This window comes from Apodemus sylvaticus, chromosome 5, assembly GCF_947179515.1.
Source record: "Apodemus sylvaticus chromosome 5, mApoSyl1.1, whole genome shotgun sequence".
Classification (NCBI taxonomy): domain Eukaryota; kingdom Metazoa; phylum Chordata; class Mammalia; order Rodentia; family Muridae; genus Apodemus; species Apodemus sylvaticus.
Window position 1 is genome coordinate 29,587,060 of NC_067476.1, and position 14,243 is coordinate 29,601,302.

At 46.7% G+C, this 14,243-nt stretch overlaps 1 protein-coding gene across 1 annotated transcript in view; it reads left to right on the top strand.

Annotated features, from left to right (window-relative positions):
- Kif5c (kinesin family member 5C) overlaps positions 1-14,243 on the top strand; it is a 157,721-nt gene that overhangs the window by 128,008 nt on the left and 15,470 nt on the right. The window contains exons 23-26 of the mRNA XM_052182458.1: positions 1,729-1,800; positions 4,085-4,189; positions 10,637-10,853; positions 12,072-12,182. Coding sequence (XP_052038418.1) covers positions 1,729-1,800; positions 4,085-4,189; positions 10,637-10,853; positions 12,072-12,175 — 498 coding nt within the window. The 3' untranslated portion in view covers positions 12,176-12,182. The remainder of the gene's footprint in view (positions 1-1,728; positions 1,801-4,084; positions 4,190-10,636; positions 10,854-12,071; positions 12,183-14,243) is intronic.

Here is a 14,243-nt window from a genome sequence, read left to right on the forward strand (position 1 = left end):
TAGGGCAGTCCGGATACTGGTGAGCACTGGCCCGCAGCCCTGTTTCTGTGCTGTGAGGCCACTCACTCATGGACGGGGCTGTCTGCACAGCACTCATTTACCAGGCCTGCTCGGCTTCCTGCAGAACCCAATTTACCCCGTCCAAGGATGCAATTGACTTCAGGGGCTTCTTATTTCAGCACAGAATTGGATCTAGTAATAAGGTCTTAAATTAACAGAGAACCTTATTCCAAGGAACTTAGTGTTTCCTTAACTCTGGGTCCTGTTTCAACCTTTCTAATGCAAGCCTGTGTAAATTTCATCCCCAGAAATCAGTTCCATTTATATAGATGAAAACATTGAAGATTCTCTGTCTCCTCCTCATTTATAAGGAAGTAATTGACATGAAACTAATGCATGCCTGTGTAAAATAACATATCAAGAAACAGGTTGGGCAGTGGTGGCACACGCCTTTAATCCCAGCACTTGGGAGGTAGAGGCAGGCGGATTTCTGAGTTCAAGGCCAGCCTGGTCTATAGAGTAAGTTCTAGGACAGCCAGGGCTACACAGAGAAACCCTATCTTGAAAAATTAAAAAAAAAAAAATCAAGAAGCAGGTTGGAAAGATGACTCTGTAGTTAAGAGCACTTGCTACTTTTATAGACGTCCTGAGTTCAGTTCCCAGCGCCCTCACAGGGCAGCTCATAACCACATATAATTTCAGCTCCAGATGGTCCAATGCCCTCTTCTCAAACCCTCCAGCACCTGCATTTATGTATGTACATAGGCATGAATTTCAGACCAATGATAACTACAGAAAATAATATCCCAGCTAAAATTTATATGCAAAAATTATACATATTTACATGTATGTATGTGTGTGTGTGTGTAGATATAGACAAAGACTTAACTAGAAGGAACTGTTTAGATCTTCCGGTTTTGTTTCCAAAGATCATAGGTTGGGTTCAGGTCCCTTTCTCCTCACTCACAGTCTTAGTTCATTCACAGAAAATAATCCAAATTGAAGGACGAAATCACAGTTGCCAGCTCTTGGGATCTGAACTCATATTAGTCATCATATTGACCACTTACTGAGGCCAGAAATCATCCTGAGAGATTTTTAGATCTTCCTGTTTAGTCTCAAAGCCAGTGAGTCAAATTCCATTAATCTTCATCTCAAAAATGAGACAACTCACAGGCAGTTCAGGTGAGTTGTGCAGCGCCACCAGGTGGAGAGTCTGAGAACTGCTCATCCCTGAGCTGCTCATGTGAGGCAAACATGTGTGTGCCTGGGGTGGGTGAAGAATCATGGGAAATGCCTGCCAGGGCAGATAAACCATGGTTCTCTTTTGTTTTTTTCGTGTTGGTATAAGATGTACTATTTGTATAGGGAGTAGACAAAACCAAACCAACAGGAGACCCCATTCTGCCAGGTAACTTACTAGGAATTTGTGTTTGGCTCCATTGAGAGCAGAGGAGAGGAGCTGGCTGTGTAGCGCCTTCCAGGCAGTGCTTGGAGGGCCCAGGCTCCTGCTCCATGTGCTCCAGGAAGCCGTGAGAGGCGAAAAGTGGCCAAGGCACAGGTGGTATCCCAGGGGCAACAGTGTCAATGGCGGCTCCAACATCGACGTCGCGGGGTGGGGCGGGGGTGGGGCGGGGTGGGGTGGGGTGGGGCTAATGGCATCTAGAGCAAATGCAGCATCAGTTCAGTCCATCACCCCACTGACTGCGCCTGAAAAATCTCTTCCAGTCTAGAGAACTCCAGACCCTTCATAACCTGCGCAAACTCTTCGTCCAGGACTTGACTACCCGGGTGAAAAAGGTGAGTCGTGTCATGTCTGAACAAGTTGAAGAGAAAAGATGGAGCCGGAAGGCGTCATCTTTGGTTGAAATATCATTTGCTCAAATTAAGGCTGGTTATGCTTAAAAATTAATTGCCTCATGCTAGAAGACCTTATTAAAAGAATGTGCTTCAGGCTGAAATTACTTAGGAATATTTTACGATCTGATTTTCCTTCTTAGCAAAAGGAAGTTATAATGCTGTCCCTGGCTGGCCTTCATTCAAAATGACATGTATTAGTCTGGCCCCACGGTGTGAAAGTCACTGAGTTGTACCAGAAAAGTCCGGAACATTTCTTGTCAGAAGACAGCATGGCCCCCTAGTGGACAGAAGAGAGACGGACAGAGCCTCACGTTTGTCTGTGCAGTGTGTGGGCTGCGTTAGCGTTGAGTTTGTGCTTGTTTCCCTAGCCACCACAGTAGGTTCGCCATCACTGCATTGTAGGTGTGGATCTAGGCTTGGGTGTGATTGTGGGACTGAAAAGGGCTGCGTAAGTCTGCAAGATCTCAGAATCACGTGATCAGCTCCCAATTGCTGGCTCAGTAGATCAGCTCAGAAACTTAATTGAGGAGCGTGGACCCAGAAGAGGCATGGGAATATTAAAGGGAGGAATTAAGAAAAGCACGCGCAGATGTTCAGGAAAGGCACACACGTCTGAGTGTGAGTTCATGTGTGTGTGCTTGTACACATGGGTGTGTTTGAAGGAGCAAAGGAGAAAAAGGTCAGATATAGTAAAAAGGGAGTGATTTCCAGAAGCAGGTCTGAGAGGGGCAGAACTAACTGCACAAATGGATGTCCTGCTTGGTAAAGAGAAAGCGCTGATCTTCCCCAGAGCTCAGAGAGGGTCGAGCTGGAAGCATTTGCAGGGAGTTCCAGGGCAGTGGAAAGAAGCCATAGCTGATGGCTGATGTCCTCAAGGGAGGAGGGAAGACAAGGAGGGGCCCAGGGAGATAAGATTCAGATGTTTGTGCATGTAGAATCTACTAGGAAGAAGTGCAGTGCATGCCCAACAGGCAACAGTGTGCAATTGGCAAGCACCTCTGACAGCATTGCTCTAGCAAGCTGAAGTCTTGGTAATGCAAAAGCAAAGGCGGAGACTCCTGGGAGATTTTCAAAGCCTGAGTGGCTACAGTCAGTGCACTGTAGGAGGAACACACTCTGCAAAGCACATATTACCTTGGGGCCTGCAGCAGGGAGGAGGAGGAGGCCAACATAGATGTGATGGGCTAGAAGGGCACCTGAAGGGCTTAGGAGAACAAGGAAGAAGAACTCTGTGCCTTGGGGGTGGGGGTGGGAGTGCTGTCCAGAGGAAGGTTAAGACGTGGTATCAGGATCCCCTGACTTGATTTTATAAAACTTCCTAAGGATGACCTATTTTTAGACTTCCAGCCTCGGGGCCTCTGGCAGTTATATTGGCATTGCCTGGGAATTTGTTTAAATACATAATACGCCCCAGATCTGAGAAATCAGAGGCAGAAGTGGGCCCAGCACTCTGAGTTTTAGTGGCCTGGGCTCCTGATATATAATCATGTTTGAGAGTTCCTGTGTGGGGCTGAATTGATGGTAGAAACCATTACCCTGCTGGAGAAGATGGATCCTTCTGCTGTCACGTCAGATAGGCATGTTTTGCTATTTTTGAACATCAGGTTGTGTTTCCACATGCACTTCCTAATTTATCTGTGGCACCTCGCTTGTCAAGAGTGTGGTGCTGCCGCCAGTTTCAAGATCTGATAAATCTGAAGGATTTTCCCAGCACCTGGATGCTGTGACGGGCTGAGCCTGACTCACTGAGGAGCTGCGTAGCTTTGGGTGTTTAAGAGACAAACAGGAGCTGTTAGGATCCCCGAGTGGCAACAATGGCTCTGGCTGACAGGCTTGGTAATTTCTCATCTGATCTTGATGGCTAAGCTGAACTTGAGTCTTCTGCTTATTTTCACACCGGATCTTCTTAATAAGTTGTGAGCTTTTTTTTTTTTTTTTGAAAAGAGAAATCTCTTTATCCTCGGGGGAGAGGTACATTTCGTTAGCGAGAAATGTGCGTGTAGCATACAAAAGCAGATCTGAAGGTATTCTTATTCCAGCAGGGACTTTTACTGGGAAGTCCCCTGACTGGAAACTTTTACAACTGTCCTTCATTTCAGACTGTCCGTTAGTGGGGTTGAGGATTTTTCTTTTTCAAGAGTGATAATGTATCTTGAACACTGGGTAGGTAGGTGATCGGGGCGGGGGCGCGGCTCATGCCACTGACTGTCGTGTGTGGATACAGAGTGTGGAGCTGGACAGCGACGACGGAGGGGGCAGTGCTGCCCAGAAGCAGAAGATCTCCTTCCTGGAGAACAACCTGGAGCAGCTTACCAAGGTGCACAAGCAGGTGAGTAAACTCACTGCAGCCCGCCCCAGCCTCTGCTCTCTCCTGGGCACAGCTTTGTCTATATCGATATAGACAGGGAGAACAGTTCTGATGTTAGATGTCTGTTCACGGTCAGAGAAAATGTGTGCTGGAAAAAAAATGCAAGTCCTCAAAAATCCCTGGAACAGTAACTGTATTCCTGACTACTAAGGTGGGGGGGGGGGTCACCCAAGCTGAGGTGCTGAAGAGCAGCCTGGGCGCCATAGTGAGATCCGGTCTCAAAGTGACGAGAAGATGGTAGATCTAGGGAGAGGCAGGGTGAGGAGTGAGGGGTGGATGTGATCAAAATACATCGTATACGTTCTAAGAGAATTAATAAACAAAACAGAAAAAAAGCCCTTGCCTGTAGCCTCAGAAACTTCCTTTATGTATGAAAAACTTTCTTTGGCTAACAGGATACCTCATTACATAATCGTGTGCTGCATGATTAGTGATCTGAGTTTGATCCCAAGAAACCCACAGAGTAGAGAAAGAAAAGCGACTTCTGCAGGATGTCCTGTGACCTCTGCACATGTGCCACAGAACACATGTAGCTGCACATATACAAATATGAGGCAAAAATATATATACTCATATGTTCCCATATATATTCCTGTATGTATGTGTGTGAGTGAGAGAGACAGACAGAGATACAGACAGAGAGACAGACAGACAGATAGATAGATAGAGGGGGGAGGGAGAGAGAGAGGGAGGGAGACTGATTTTCTTTGATGGGATCCATTTATAGAGAAGGAGCTCTCCGCAGCTTGAAGAGAGTAAGGTGTTGATCCTTGTGTTTCTTTGTGTTTCCATCTTGCTTTCATTCTGTCCTTGGATCCTGACTGGCCTTGTGCTCTCCCACAGCATCTCTTAGGCTTCTCTATAGAGCAGAAGTCCCCACAGAGTGCATGACCGATCATGACGGTTCAGACCCCTTAGTTTCCATCTGAGGAGACATTGCTTCCGTTCACAGGTGGTGTTGTAGTTTGAATAAGAATGGCTCCTATAGTCTCATATATTTCAATGCCTAGTCATCTGGGAGGCTCACTATTTGAAAGGATTAGAAGGCCTCGTTGGGTATAGGTATGGCCTTATTGGAGGAACTGTGTCACTGGGAGTTTGGACTTTGAGGTTTCAAAATCCCGTGCTTGGCCTAAGCTTTCTTCATTTGCCTGTGGATTAGAATGTTGAACTCTCAGATACTTCTTCAGCACCATGTCTGCTTGCATGTTGTTATGTTCCCCATCATGATGATAATGGGCTGACATCTAAAACTGTAGGCAAGCCCCAGTCAATCACTTTCTTTGATAAGCGTTGCAGTAGCCATGGTGTCTCTTCACAGTAATAGAACAGTAACTAAGACAGGTGGGAACCCAGAGGCTGGAACCTTAGGATCATTGCTCTGACATCTGTACAGTCAGTATGTCCAGTAAGCCAGTGGTTTATGCAAGCTACTCGCCTCCCTTGTCTATAAATGCCAGCATGTCTGTGACTCTTCCCTCTTTAGTGTTTGGTCTGGGATACGAATGGTCTAATTCTTTTGGCCACATGTCACTTCTCTTGACATGCTAGATCTGTTTCCATAGTGCTGGTGATCACATTTTCCCCAGAGAGAAGATGGCAGATCAATATAGTGAAATCATTCAAGCAAATTGATAATGAGAAATACAGAAGCAAAGACTGCCAGGCATCTTGAAATCTGGCTCCGCAACTCACTATTTTATTCATGAATTCAAGGAATATTTATTAAAATCCAAGTCTGCCAGGCATGGAGCTGCTGCTGACATAAGCAAAATAGGTCAGAACAGCGCTAGCTTGCTTTGATAAAGCTTTTTCTGAGTTTTGAGCCTTTCCCTGATCTGTCTGTATTCCAATAATTGTAGCTGGAGTTTAAGTGCAAAACCCTGGGTCCTGCTGCAACCAGGCTCCCGGCTACTTCGTGGGTTCTTTTATCTTTCACCCTTTCAAACCGCTAATGCTAGATAGGAGAGAAAAGGATAGACGGACAAGGGGGTGCTGTTATCTTAGATTACTTCCTGCTGATTAGGGGCATCCAGTTCCTTAGCAATTTTGATCTTCATCGTCAGGATATCTAATGTCTTCTTCTTGTTTTTTATTTGCACATGACTACATGACAAATTGCAACCAACAGCATCCAGCCAAAAACCAACAACCCACATGCCTCTTGGGGCCCTAGCATTTATATATCCTCTGAAAAGTTCCCCAGAATTCCAAATATCACATATTTGCGGAAACTGTCTGCCCCTGGCAAAATCATGCCCCTGCTAGAGTGCAAGGCAAATCATAATCAGCTGCTGTGAAGCAGCCTCACATCCCCATATCTGGGATTAAAACAAAAACATTGTCTTATAATATTTCTGTGGCTTCTTTAAGAAACCAAAATTCTCAGTTCGTCTGGCAGCAGCACCATCCAGCTAGGCTGGGCAGGTCCCAAGCAAGGTGATCTGCAGGCAGTGCTGCAACAACTTCTTCTTGACGGTTCTCATCCTGGGGTGGGGCGTTCTGCAGACTTGCCTCTTCCTTGGGACAGTGTCAGGCCCTTGTCACAAAGGTATCTACGCATCAGTCCTGCTGCTCTTGGAATCCACAATAATTCAAGAGGAAAGATTAAGGACAGTGACTTATCTCTGTGCCTTCAACCTTGAAGGAGATGATGCAAATTAGGCAGGGGTGGAAAAATTAGGATTCCGATCCAAAGAAGAGAGACAGAATAAAACTGCACCAGACTCTCACCCTTCTTTAGTAGGATCTCGTGAACCTGTATCACTTATTTTTCTTATCCTCGTGACCAAATACCTAACAAGAAGCACCTTCAGGGGAAACAGATTTGTTCTAATTCACAGCTTGAAAGTATGAAAGCATCCTTTGTGACAAAGAGTGCATGAACACAGGATTAGTTAACAGCTGTAGGGTATTACTAGAGTTTTTAGGGTACAGACCTGGACCTTTAATCATAACAAGCTAAGTTCAGCCACTGCCATCGATAATATCCATTAAAATGATGAGTTAACAGCGAAAAGCAGAGAGATGGTTCTGCAGTGTGACCACATTGGGAAGAGGAACAAGCAAGGAGGTTCAGTGACCCCAGATTTATCTTTGGAGTATGTACATGAGGTTTAGGTCTAAATGACAGGCAAGAGGGATGTATAACTAAGCTGCCCAAGATATGGCCACCCATCATTGACAGTCATCGTCTCTGTCTATGCTTCTGGTACAAATTCTTGCAAATTGTTCAAACTGCATGAAATCTCTCCCTGAGAAACAAGCTCCTCCTTTGACCAGCACCAGGCATCAGCCTTTCTGTTTCTCCATTGTGAAATTTCTCAGGAAATTCTAATTCCTTGGGACCATTGTCTCAGTAGTAACCAAAGGAAGGGATACAAGTGTCTCTCTGTAGGTCTTAACTCCTGCCAGGATGGCTGTAGTGGAAAGAATCTGCTCACAGTCGGGCAGATGGAGACAGAGTGGAAAGCCGGTGTTCATCAGGCCCTCTTTTACTTTTTCCTCAGTTCAAGATCCTATAGGAATGGTGGGATTATATGCCCACCATTAAGGGTGGGACTTCCTTCCTTAGTTAAGAACCTCTCTGGAAATTGTCAAAGATATACCTAGACAGTCATGTTGACAATTATTCATCATAAGTTTACTACCTGTCAACTGAACACCCAAAACAATATGTTTTTCTTTCTATCTATCTATCTATCTATCTATCTATCTATCTATCTATCTATCATCTATATCTATCATCTATCATCTATCTATCTATCTATCTATCCATCCATCCATTGGTTTTTTGAGACACAGTTTCTCTGTGTAACCCTGCTGTCCTGGAACTTGATCTATAGACCAGTCTGGTCCCCAACTCAGAGATCCCCCTGCCTCTTTCTGCCTTGTGAGTGCTAGGATTAGGTGTGTGCCACCAACTGCCCTGTAAAGTTGGTTTTATTTTCTTAATGTATTTGTATGTGTATGAGTGTTTTGCTTGCATGCATGTCTGTGTACCATGTACATGCTTGGTGCCCAAGGAGGCCAGAAGAAGGTGCCAGATTTGCCAAAACTAGAGTGACAATGTGAGCCACTGTGTGGGTGCTGGGAAGTGAACCTGGTCTTGTACAAGGAACAAGTGCCCTTATACACTAAGCCAACTCTCCAGCTCACTGATCACCTTTAAACCAAAACATTACACTTCTGGTCCTTAAAGATCTGTAGCCATCTTAAGATGCAAAATGCATTTAGTTAGCCTCCAGGAATCCCCTAAGTCTGACCAACACCAACATTGTTTGAAAGCCCAAGTTCGGAGTCTGCCCTGAGACTCAAGGTAATATTTTAACTGTGAGCACCTGCATGGGAACAACACAACCAACAAAATGGTACGTGTGTTTCTAATAGGCAGTGGCACAGAGTCAGTATTTCTAAAAGAAGAAACAAGGGGAAAGCCTGAAAAGATTAGGCCAAATCAAGTTAGAAACCCAGCAGGGCAAACACCAAGCCCTACTGCTCCATTTCCAGCATCTTGGGTTTGTGATAGCATCATCTATGCTCCTGTCTTGTGTAGCCCCGCCCCTCAGGCTCCGTTGCCATGGATACCTGTGGGTGCTCTCTTGGGCTGGCTGCTCAGCTACCACAGCTTAGGCATCACCTTCACAGCTTTATGCTCAACTCACTCGTACGTCCCACGCAGGTAATCTTTGTAGAATACACGTCCTTAAGAGCCACCCGCCTTAGTGGCTCTTTGAACACTGGTGCTAGCTTCTAAGGCACGTCCCCTCTGTTTCGGATGTTACATGCCTTTAAAATAAGTATCATGTGAATGATACAAACTTCTGCTACCTACTCAAAATGTAGCCTTGTCCTATCCGACCGCAGCTACAATGTTCTTTGGGTGTCTTCCAGGCTGAGCCTGACAAAAACACTTCCCTACCTGGCCCTACATGAGCACTGTGCCCTAGAAGCTGTCATAGTTCAAGTACTCTGTTTCAAAGGAAAGTTTTCCAACCATGTTTGTGGGTAGGGTGAGGATCTTTCCCTAAAGGCAACTTTTCTTCTGTCTGATTTCCAGCATTTGAAGTTTGCCCTTAAGGGCTTGAATCCCTTTAGCAGTTACTGCCATCCTGTCCGTACCAGCCGTGAGCTCAGGCACCTTTCCTCGCCAGACTTCAGTGTTTTAGATCTTTCCACACCTTGTCACCGTAGATCTAAGAACAAATAACAATAACTGTGCGACAGCCTCAATCTTGTACTGTCTTGAAATATTCTTCTCAAATTAATTAGTCCATAACTTTTGAATTTAACTCTGCTCCAGATGTCAGGGCAGAGAATACAGATCACTGTGGTGGAGTCCAGGCAAAGCTACATTGTGAGTGGATACAATACACAGAGAACACAGCTAGATTTTTTTTTCTTTTTTCCATTCATGTTGTAACATGAATGATCTCTAGGTAGGTTCACAACAGAGTCCATGTTACTCATGTCACTTCATGAGCCTGGCACCACTGGCCTCCTTTCTGTTGGCATTCTCCAAAGCCCCACGAGAATAGTCCACCAAGCTGCTTGCAGCCCCTTCAACCCGCAGGCCCACTGCAGCGCTCTTCCAGTTCATCCCTCACGTAAACTGTCCCAAAGGCCCAGCAGGCTTCTCACAGCGGTGCCCTCCCACTCTGGGTTCACTCTTCTGCTGTGTTTGTAACTGTTTTTCTTTGGCCAAATACCTGACAAAAGGGAGGTCGAGGGTGAAAGGCTTGAGGCCTTGGCTTGAGGGTAGAGTCCCTTCAGATGGGAAAAGCATGGTGGAAATTGGCTTGTGGTTGTGCTGGAAGGAGTGTGTTCCCATGTGGGCCTTTCTGTGAGCACATCTCTGCAGACCTTCGGTCTCACTTTGGTCCCTTTGTTTTATGTGGTGCAACACGTAAGATTCAGAATCAGATGGCAGGGATGAGAGCCCTGGCATTGGAGCCTATCAATACCTAAGATCCTAAGTGAGATGGGACAAATGGCCCCCTCCTGTATCTCTTTGTCGCAGAGCTGGGTTCCAACCTAATGCCAGTACAGCCCATGGTCTGCTAGGTCTGCAGAGGACTCTGGAATGTGCTCATTTACTGACCTGGAATTTCTCAGCTTACTTGTACATTCTAGATTAATAAATCCCTCACAGCCTCTTCCCTTCCCAAACACGCTCAAACAAAAGAGAGAGCTTGCACTGTCCCACAATAAACCTGTCCTATGGCGGGGCATAGCCTCTACTTCCATGTATTCCCTCACTGCTGCTCCTGACAGTTGGAGTTACAGGGACCATCAAGACAACCCAGCAGGCCGCTGATCAGGGATGTCTCTTCTTCCATGTCCCTGTCCTGCCAGGGAGTAAGTAGCACGGCCTTGCTCAAAACTCGCTTCTTTGCCTCCCTGCTGCAGCTGGTCCGGGACAATGCGGATTTGCGCTGTGAACTCCCCAAGCTGGAGAAGCGGCTCCGTGCTACTGCAGAGCGCGTCAAGGCCTTGGAGAGCGCGCTGAAAGAGGCCAAGGAGAACGCCATGAGGGACCGAAAGCGCTATCAGCAGGAAGTGGACCGCATCAAGGAGGCCGTGCGAGCCAAGAACATGGCCAGGAGGGCGCACTCTGCTCAGATAGGTATGTGTGCGCTACAGCTGCTGCAGTGACCTTACGTAGGACCTCACTCATCTGGAAGGATAGGGTAGAGCCAGTGGGACTTGGGATTCCTGGAGACATGGTGTTCATCCTGGAAAAGCATGAGATCCAGGCAGCACTGTCCACCTGAGCATAGCGTGTTCTTCAGAACTGTGTGCTAAGCATCCGGAGCCAGCCGTGCTGGAGCTCTTGGCTGTCAACAGAGGCACACTCTTGGAAATAGTATAATACATGAATATTTCTCAGCAGGGCTGTGAAGAATACCATCTGTCTGCCTCAGGGAAAGCCTCTGGTTTGGAAAAACCTGCAAAGAGCCAGGCTGGCAACTCTGAGCATAGTGTTGTAAGCTGAGTGGTGGCTGGAAGTTCAAGCCCCAAGGCCTGTGGAGTTGGACACTTTACTCAAATAGGAAGAGCATTGTAGCTGCTCCATCATAGATGCCCAGCTGAAGCCAGAGGGATAATGGGACTCAGGTGGTGTCTAGAGTTATTTTTAATTGAAACAGCCTTAATAACCTGCACCATTATTTCCCATCAGATATTGTTTTGTAGCTATATTGTGAGACAGCACCTTTGTGTTTCCACCTTTAAAATCCCTTAGATTAGTGATATATTGAATTTGCTCAGTTTCTTACCCTTTGAGAGGCTACTGAAAATTGTGGCCTCTTGTCCTAGAAAGCTCATCACAGGCAGAATTCTTGTGAAATCTGTCGGGAACTATGGATCTGCTGCAGATAAAAACCAAAGTCCTTTGTTTCTAATATTTATTTATTTATTTAAAAATTTCACACTTAAAAATAAAATGGTTAGAAGCTGGAGAGATGATGGCTCAGCAGTTAAAAACACTGGCTGTTCTTCCAGAGGACCCAGACTCAATTCCCAGCAACCACATGGCAGCTCGCAGAACTGTCTGTAACTCCTGTTCAAGGGGACCTGACACCCTCCGCCAGACATACAGGCAGGCAAAACACCAATGTACATAAAATACAAATAAATAAATTATTAAAGAAAAAAGAATCTTTTTGTAACAAGGAAGATGAATATATAAGTTCTCTCTGCTCCCTGAATTATGTGGTGCCCTTAGTTTCTCTCTCAGAGGCCAGGCCTGCTTCCCGGGAAGCTCTGAGGGTAAGGAAGCAGCGCAATGTTGATAACTGTCGTCACCAGTGACATTCTTCTCTCTCCTCTCTCTGGGATATAGCCAAGCCCATCCGCCCAGGACATTATCCAGCATCATCTCCAACAGCTGTCCACGCCGTCCGAGGAGGAGGTGGCTCTTCAAACTCTACTCACTACCAGAAATAAATGCAGAGTGAGTCCTGCAGTCTGGGGTATCTTCTCTTCAAAGCAGCCCTGGGGCTTATTCGGGGCACAGCCCTCTTGCCACCCTGAATCCCCTCCCTGGCCCATAGCCATATTCTCTAATAGAGATAAGTTCATCTCTGTTCCAGGAAGAGGCCTGGGATCCAGGTAAGAGAAATCTGGGCCTAGCTTTACCAGCACATACAGCCAAAGGATGCTCTAGCTTGGGGTTGGTACAAGCCTGAGCCAGGCCTGGACTAATCACCTCGTCCGGGGTTTGGTCTGTGGGACTTCCCTCTGCAGCTTGTATTTATAAAGCAAGACAGAGTAGGAGGTGGCTTTAAGTCTCAGGAATGGACTGCAAAGAGCAGGTTAAGAGTCATGTTTTTATCCTTATTGTGAACCTCCACACGTGGGGTTTTGAGGAATGTCTGGTTTGTATTCAAGGGGGCTGGGCCACTTTTTCTTTGGGACAGTGGTCCATGAGCCCCGGTTCCTGCAACTCAGATGCCATCATTGCTCTGACAGTAACAGAGGGAAAATAAAACGGATGTGCTTTTGGAAGAGAAAGAGGAAGAGTCAAGCCTGTCCTTAGTAACTGAATAGAGAAAGAGATTCCCAGTCGGGCTGACAGGGGACAGTAGAGGGCCCAAAAACGTGGCTCAGAAAATCTCAGACTTGGAGTGTATGGGGAGGGGGGTCACGAAGTGACCCTTGGGCTCCGAGGTCACTTGGGAGGCTAGCTGACAGAGCAGGGGAGCCTCTATCAAGGAATGCCTTGGTGATGGGGAGCAGCTGATTTATCCAGTGCTTTTCGAATCGGCATGTGAAGTGAACGGACCAGTGCCCTCGAACAGGGCACGATGACAGCATTGCTCAGGCCCAGCTGAAGGCTTCAGGAGGGGTGCTTCCGTGTACCTTTACATGAACAGCAAGGACTTAGCCAAGGTCTGGTCAGGTGAGTGGGAACCAGAGGGCAGGCTAGGCAATCTGCACTGGGGTAACACACCAGGAATATCACCGTATCTCAGTGAGTTTACCAGTAAGCCACCCATTCATGTCCAAACTGGGCTTCTAGTCCAAAATAAAATCAAATTGGATATTACTGAATTATTTTTGATTGTGTGTTGTCAGGACCAAGGAAAAAATCTGAAAGGTGGTTATTAGGGGCAGTTTAGACAAAAAAAACGGGGGGGGGGGCCTCAAATTCTTCTGGAGGCTGGAGGCAGAGAGCAGGGGTGGGGCATGCACTTAGCAAGTATGGGACCTGGGTTCAGTACAGTGCAGCATAGGCAGGTAAAGATAGCACCTCAGACAACAGGCCAGGCTGTTAGTGAGGTGGGGCCTACCTGGGCCTCTCTGTTTGTAACAAGAATGGCCAGTGGTTTTGATATCCAGAAAAAAATGTACTAGCTGCCTCCCTGTAGTAAGCAGGGCTCATATACAATTATAGTTTGTTTCTCATGGGAAGGAAATACAAGGGCTGGGTATAGTTAGTAAGGTCCGCAGAGACCACAGAAACTCAGACCATTAGACTGTCCTCTGTGGGTGCCTCCTTTCCTTGGGGTCACCTCATGGTCTCCAGAATGACTTCTGCTACACCTTCAGCCTTGTGCCTTCCTTCCAGGAGTTGTATCCCAAGAGAAAGCCAGGGAGAGCCAGGGAGAGGCCAAGGCAGCTCTCCCGGCCACAGCAGCCTCCCTCAGAGCACCCGTGGAAAGCGGAAGTCTACATCCCCATGATTGGGTCAGAGGCATGTGGCCACGTAGGAGACTAGAAAAGGCAGCTTTATCTAGGTCCGTTGGTGCCCCAAAGGGGAGTTAGGTCTTACAGCATTGTGAACATAATTCCTGCAGCGATAACCTAATGAGAGAAAGATTGTTTCTGACTCCTGGATTTAGAAGATTCAGTGTCACAGAGGGGAAGGTGGTAGAAGAAGCTTAGTTCCTGGAGACAGGAGCTCTATACATCATGTCGGACCAGGAAGCAGAGAAGGCGGCAGGAAGAAGGGCTAGGGAGGGGTTTCCAGGGCCGCACCTTCTAACAGTTCATGGTCTCTCTAAATAGTATT